The sequence below is a fragment of the Balaenoptera musculus genome, chromosome 5, assembly GCF_009873245.2.
Source record: "Balaenoptera musculus isolate JJ_BM4_2016_0621 chromosome 5, mBalMus1.pri.v3, whole genome shotgun sequence".
Classification (NCBI taxonomy): domain Eukaryota; kingdom Metazoa; phylum Chordata; class Mammalia; order Artiodactyla; family Balaenopteridae; genus Balaenoptera; species Balaenoptera musculus.
In genome coordinates, this window is record NC_045789.1 from 136,188,262 (window position 1) to 136,195,289 (window position 7,028).

Genomic DNA, 7,028 nt, shown 5'->3' on the forward strand with positions numbered 1-7,028 from the left:
CCTGGGAGCTTCTCAGAAAGTGCTCATATCCAGACCAAGTCAGTCAGAATCTCAGGTGCAGGCCTGGGCTTCCAGACTTTTCTTAAAGCTCCCCAGGTGGTTTGAATGCGAAGGCAGGGTTGAGGAGCGTCAGACTAAGTGATTTACCTGCTTCCTTCCAATTCCAGCTCACAGTCCTGTCCCCTTCCGAGAGCCGCTTACCCAGTCGGAACGCTAGCCCCCTTCCTCCGCCCTGTTCCACAGGTGGCTTAGTTTGCTGCTGAGCTGAGGAAGAACAGAGGATGTTGCCCTGCTTTGTCTTCTCCGTTGCGCCCCCTCTTGTCTGAAATCCCTTTGCTCACTTGTTCTGTGAACATACGCGTGGTGCATCATCTGTCCCCCTCCACACCACGTACGCGCTTGAGAGCTCGGACCTGGCTGGTCTTTTTATCCTGTGCTCCCAGGGCCTGTCACTTAGAGGTGTGAGTACGTATTTGTTGAATGAATGTCTCATGGTGGGATAACAAGAACGTATGATTATGCTGGCCTGTGTTTTTGTTTTTTGGGTTTTTTTTTTAACTCTATGAACAATTTGTTAGAAGAATTTTTAAATTGGCCTAACATTTTCCTCGTACACACCTATCTGGCTGATGCTGAACATGTCTGCTTTTAGTGACTTCTTAAAATCTCCAAAGGGCTGTAGACCTAATTGATCTGACTTTTCATTGAAAAATGAAACAAGAATGTATGTTTCGTTTAACTGTGTCTTAATGAAATTTCCCCCCCTTTCCCTCTTTTCCCTTCTCCATTCAAAATGACTAAGAATGTTATACAAATGCCAAGGGAGAGAATGGTATAGAAGAATATCCAGATGTTAAAGAAATGCCCAGTAATGAAGAGCGTCTGTTAGATTTTAATAGGGTAAGTGGACTGTCCTCCTCCTTATTATTAACTTACAAATGGCCACCACAACCCCCAAAGTCTGGGAGCCCTGTGACTGCCTTTCCCTGTCACCAAGCTCTGTGGATGTGGCCTTTCTCGTCTGTGGCCCTTTGGTCTGCATCACCTCCCACTTACTGCCAAGGCTTCCCTCTCTCCGTACAGTCTGTCCGTCACACTGCCGCCAGAGGGAGTTTCTCCATGCAGATCTGACCCTGTCACTCCCCTTAAACTCCTTGGGTGGGCGCCCTTTTCCCCATCAAAGTGTTCACCACAAGGGAGCCCTTCCGGTGCTCATTCCTGCCCCTCAGCCGACTGCACTTTCTGCTCGCCCGCCCCGCAACCGGCCTGTGAGCTCCCGGGGGCAGGGACAGGGCCTGTGTCTCGCCCGGGGAGGCAGGCAGGTGAATGAGTCGAAGGGAGCTTCTGTGGCTTCTCAGTGTGATTGTCATTGTCAGTTGAAGTCTCGTGAGAAATTGCTCCCAAAGCGCCCTGTGGTCTTGGTGTCCGTGGACCTGTCAGACCGAACACATCAAGGCAGACGTTTGGGGGCGTCCCCCAGCGTCTCTCCATCTCCGTGGATGTTCCACCCCCCAGCGTCAGTCCCCAGACCCAGAACTCGTTCTTCGTTCCTCTTTCTCTCACCTACACACGCAGTCTGTGTGCCCGTCCTGACCACCCACCTCTCAGCCGGCTCCATCGTTCACGCTTCCTCCGCATCACCGCCCCCTGCGGACCGCTGCCGTGGGCTTTGCCGTGGGCTTCGCCTTGGCCTTCCTGCTTCCACCTTTCCCTCCCCAGCCTTCTCCCCACACCGTGAGGCAGGACAGCCTCGCGAGGGTTACTTCGTTTAGTCTCACAGCCGCCCCGGGAGGTAGGTGCTGTTATTTTGCGGAAGAGAAAACTAAAGGCCCGTAAAGATTCAGAACGTGTATCTGCACAGCCACAGCCTAAGTGCAGACCTGAGCCATGACCCTCAGCCCTGAGTCCGACTCCCGCTGCCGAGCGCCATGACCTCTCGCCCTCGCGCACTCCCTGCCAGGCCGTGTGTGTTCGCCCTCGCCTGCCTCTGATCCCGCGTCCTCTGCCCACCCCCCCCAGGAGTGTGGTGGTCTTTCTGTCCTCCTTCCTCGGGGGCTCTCAAGCAGGGACAGTACTGCCATCTGGAAATGGTGGGGGGGGGTGGGGGCGGCTGCTTGGGGGATTTACTGTTATTCACTGTGGGGATTCACTTGGGGGATTTACTGTTATTTACTGTTATTCACTGTGGGTGACTAGGGAGGCGTTGCTCGTCACTTTGGGGAGGGGGAAGAATTCCTGGTCACTGCTGCGGGGAGGGTGACATTGCTAATTACTGTGCAGGGAAGCACCACCAGGTATTATGACTGGGGAGGGACTGCCACTCGCACTTGGTGTCCTGAGGGCCAGAGATGCTAACCGTCTTGTGGGTGGGGGAGAGTCCCACACAGCCAGAAGTATCCCCAAAAGGTACCATATACCTATGGACCCCCAATTCAGAAGCACAGCCCCGAAGTCCCAAGCCGGCTCCGGCTGTTTCTGTGGCGCAGCTTGCTTCTCGGCCTTCGGGCGAGGATGCCCCTCCTCAGAAGAACCGCCCCCCCACCCCCGCCCCCGCTCCTACCTGGAGAGCCCCGTGGGCCGCACCCCCAGCTGGTCAGCGCAGCAGGAAGCCAGGAAGCTGTGCTGGTCGGGTCGGGCTGCTTGCTGCCCTCTCCCCTGGAACGTGAGCCCCAGCAGGGCGAGGCCGTGCCGTCCTCCCGGTGGAGCCCCCGCTCAAAGACTCGTTTCCACCCAGCCCTGACGTCGGCAGCGTTTTGTCTAAGGGGCTGAACATGGAGAATTAGGGTTTGAGATAGTGTATAGATCAGGGAGGAAAGCTTGTTTGTTTTGCTTTCAAACAGGAAAACTCTTTAGATTTTTGTAACTCTCCACTGGAAAACATCAACAATTTGTTTCTTAATCTCTGCATACATAGAGTGTCTCACATAGCCCTTTTGAAAAAATATCTGGCTTTTGACCTGTTGAAAATTGTTCCTTTCATCTTAGGTGTCTTCTGTTTATGAAGCAAGGTGCACAGGAGAGAGAAATTCTGGAGCAAAATCAAACGGCTTCCGCAGAAAGATGTACTCCAGTGCCAGCTCCGCCTCGGAGGACACGGGCTCGGAAGGTGGAGGCGCGTGGGTGGAGCCCAGGGAGGAGGAGCTCTTTTCTCGAACTCATCTCTAAACCTGCAGAGTAGTACAAATTATTTTTAAAAATTGATATGTGAGCGAAAAGTACCCTTTTGTGAGGCCTGTTCATCTAAAACAACAACTTAGGTTTCTAAGGTTTCTTCTTCAATTAACTGGTTCAGATCAGTAATTATCTTTCTCTTCTTGCTTATTTTAGAGTTGAGGACAGCTATCCTGTTGAAGATTTTTTTTTTTCAAGCTGTTAAATTCTTGGCTATTTGAAATAGACTAGATGTGTTGTCCTACCAAGAATGGGTGTGCATGTGCTCGTCTTAGAAGCATCACTGCCTGTTGCACCTTCACTGCAGCGCCTTCCTCCCAGCTGCAGTCACATCACTGTCACCTTACTAGCGTCGCAGTGTCAGCAACCACCTCCGCTATCCAGAGACTTTAGCTTTGGAACATTTAGGCTTTGTCCTCTAAGAACTGGGATATGAATACTTACCCTGCGGTGGATCAGTGCCTTTCTGAAGGCAAGAGGGCAGCACGGGTGACTCATCCCCGGTCTTCATTCAGTAAAATCTCATGTACATTTAAAGTAGGAACCACAAGGGTGTGCTTTTAGAGACTTACAAAATACTGTGTTTTCTCTCTTAGGATTTTCCCCCTAGAGTATCATGGACAATACCATGGTTTGTGACTTTCTTGCCACCTGAGGCAGCCAAGGCTTTGAGGTACGGGGTAGCGTTTGAGGCCAAGCGGGGTGAGAGCGCACCCCCGACCTGCTCTTAACGCTGCAGTTACATTTCCCCCAGGCACCGCTCAGGGTTATTTGCGGTGAGTCTTACAGTACTCGATGAGGACCTTAGTTGCAGATGAGATTTTTCTGGTGACCGATACTGAATCGAAGCCCCCAGAACTTGAGACTGTAAACGTTTGGCACGCAATAAAGGCCATCCCAGCACCCCAAAGAGACCTTGGCTGCTACAGCTGGCTGCTCTTGTGGCTGTGACTTAGTATAGCTTAGATCTCATTTTGTGTTTGAGAGAATGTTCTGGGCAAGTTCTGTGTGTGGCGGGTCGGAGGGTAGAGTACTGATTTCTCCCATACCTGTGTGATTGCTTCATGGGACCCGCTTTCCCGTGTCACTTGGGAACCCAGGGGTCAGTCCCTCTCATCCAGTCCCGTCCATTCGTGACGGTCGCTTCCTTGAGCTTTCACGCTGCCATGCAACAGGTTGAAGTTAGAAGGAGCAACATTTGCAAAACCTAAACGTTTAAAATTGTTTTTCTTTTTTAACCAACTCATTGTTTTTTTTTTTTAAAAAAAAAACAATGTGTGACATCAATTTAGCACGTCTAACATCAGGAAGTCTAATATGGGTGAGACACCTTCACCACTATTTTGGCAGGCAGTAAACACATAATTTACTAGCTGGGAGCTGAACTGGCTGAGAAATACATGATTTGCTTCGAGCATTGGGTTTTGTTGCCTTTTTCTTAATTGATGACACAGACAACTCCATCCAGGGCTGTGGAGTCATCCCCGGCGCTGTCTGTCCTCACTGTGGGAAACCTGATGGGCCGTTGGGTGTGGTCTCACCACATGTCAGGGTTTGTTTTTATACAGCACATCTTTGACACTTTAAAGTGGGTTTGTGTGTGTGTGCGTGTGTGCGCGTGTAAGGTTTTATGTTGCTGTTATTTATTTACAGACTTTATAAGGTTATATGTATTTTTCTTTCTTCCAGAGCTTCCTAAAAATTGATTAGCATCTGCACTGAAATATAATTTAACAGCAAAGGCAAAAAAGAATTGGAAGTTGTAAATTCCTAAAATCACTACAGTGACGATCATCCTAGAGATCGTTGCTTATGTAGCCGAGACCAAATAAATATATTTCAGACACAACCTTTAGCTCAGTTGATTTTGGACAGCTGCTTTTTATCACGAAAGGGCTCCAGGTGGTCAAGGTGTAGACTTCCTTACACGCTAGTGGGAAGACATTGCACCTTCCACGGGGGAATGGGAATGGATTATAAGCGGGCAAGGGGATTAACAGATTATGTATTTATTTGTTTTCATAGCTAACTGGCTGAAGCCCAGAGGCTTTCAGCGACAGAGCTGAAAGTATGGTTTTCAGTTTTGTAAATGGATGATCACAAAGAAAAAGCATTTTTTAAAAAGTTGGCAAAACGCTGAAACGCACTGTGGTATGAAGCGCATTGCATATCCATAGCACTGAAGTATCAGTTTTCCATTCCTGGGCTATTTTTTTCCCCGTGGTTGTATTGTTCTGATTTCACGTACACCAGAGTAACTGGTTTTTTGTTTTCTTGTGGAGTTAACACCAAATAAAAGATCTAAAAAAAAGTTGGTTGTCTTTATTTATCGTAGCAAAGATTCTTTTATAAAGAACCCCAGCCTCCTCTTAATTATGTGTGCCCAGGTCACATCATCCCAGAAGAAGGTTATTTAGCTCTTCCTATACGCGTTGCAGAAAGTGCTGGCGTCTGCTTTGCTGGAGAAGAAAATGGGTGGGGCCTGCTGAGAAAAGAGTCCACACCCCCCCATCCCCACCCCTAGGAACTACTGCCTGAACCTTGCAAAGAACACACCATTTTTGTCTTGTGGTGGTAGACAAAGCTTAATCTTTCTGTTATAAAAAAAAAAAAAAAAATTCCATGTATGTATATTAACATGATCACTGTACATTGTAAGAAAGAAATCAATGTATTATTAAAGAAGTATAAAGGAAAATTCATCTGTACCTCCATCACCCTGAGAGGGTAGCTTTCTAACATTTGTGCAAAACACCATTCTAGACAGCTGAGTGTATATATGGATATATAGAGAGAGAAGTTTACATTGAAGGGTTGTACTATATTTGCCCTTCTGTAATTTCAGAAATAGGTTTTTTTCTCAGACATCTTTTCATGTCAGTAATGATAGATCTGCGTCATTTTTATAGCTGTATGATTCTGTTATATGAATTTAACAGGTTCCTTGTGGATCAACATTTGTTTTGGCTGCGCTGGGTCTTCGTTGCTGCGCAGGGGCTTTTCTCTAGTTGTGGTGAGCGGGGGCTACTCTTTGTTGCAGTGCGCGGGCTTCTTGTTGCGGTGGCTTCTCTTGTGGAGCACGGGCTCTAGGCATGTGGGCTTCAGTAGTTGAGGCACGCGGCCCCTAGAGCACGTGGGCTTCAGTAGTTGTGGCTCGTGGGCTCTAGGGCACAGGCTCAGTAGTTGTGGCGCACGGGCTTAGTTGCTACGCGGCATGTGGGATCTTCCCGGACCGGGGATCGAACCCGTGTCCCCTGCATTGGCAGGTGGATTATTAACCACTGCGCCACCGTGGATCAACATTTAGAATGTTCCTTTCGTGTTTGTTCAGTATTCTAAATAGCATTTCTGTGGACGTCCTTAAACATGGGTCTCCTTGGACGATGGCTGCAGAAGGGCAGTTCCAGCCCGTGGGATGCCTGCTGCCGGTGCGGTGGTGTCGCCCACGTCACACTGACACAAGGTCCTTGAGACCTGTGCATGAGCTTAGACATCCTTTTTTTTTTTTTTTTTTTGACTTTTAAAAATAGTTTATTTCAAAATAATTACGGATTCACAGGAAATTTAAAAGATACTACAGAGAGGGCTCATGAACCCTTCACTGTTTGCCCCATGTCTACATCTTCCATAACTACTGTACAATATCAAACTCAGGAAATATGTGTTGATAAAATATGTATGTATAATTCTGTGCCATTTTATCACATGTATAGATTCATGTACAGCCGCCGCCCACCCTTACCATGGTTTTACTTTCCAGGGTTTCAGTTACCCGCGGTCAACCTCAGAAAGCTTAGACATCATTTTTCTCAACCATCCATAAGCTGAGTACTTGCCTTTCGTCAGCACGGAGGAGA

General features: G+C 48.3%; 1 protein-coding gene across 9 annotated transcripts in view; it reads left to right on the plus strand.

The window, feature by feature from the left end:
- KIAA0232 (KIAA0232 ortholog) overlaps positions 1–5,480 on the plus strand; it is an 89,303-nt gene extending 83,823 nt beyond the window's left edge. For 4 of the 9 annotated variants that reach the window (XM_036853089.1, XM_036853088.1, XM_036853094.1 and 1 more), the window contains 3 exons: positions 803–900; positions 2,986–3,106; positions 3,328–5,480. In XM_036853089.1, the coding sequence (XP_036708984.1) occupies positions 803–900; positions 2,986–3,106; positions 3,328–3,392 (284 nt within the window). In that variant the 3' untranslated portion in view covers positions 3,393–5,480. Of the gene's footprint in view, positions 1–802; positions 901–2,985 lie in introns of all 9 variants that reach the window. The other 5 variants (XM_036853091.1, XR_005019996.1, XM_036853092.1 and 2 more) reach the window with 5 other exon arrangements.
- The last annotated feature ends 1,548 nt before the right edge of the window (positions 5,481–7,028 follow it).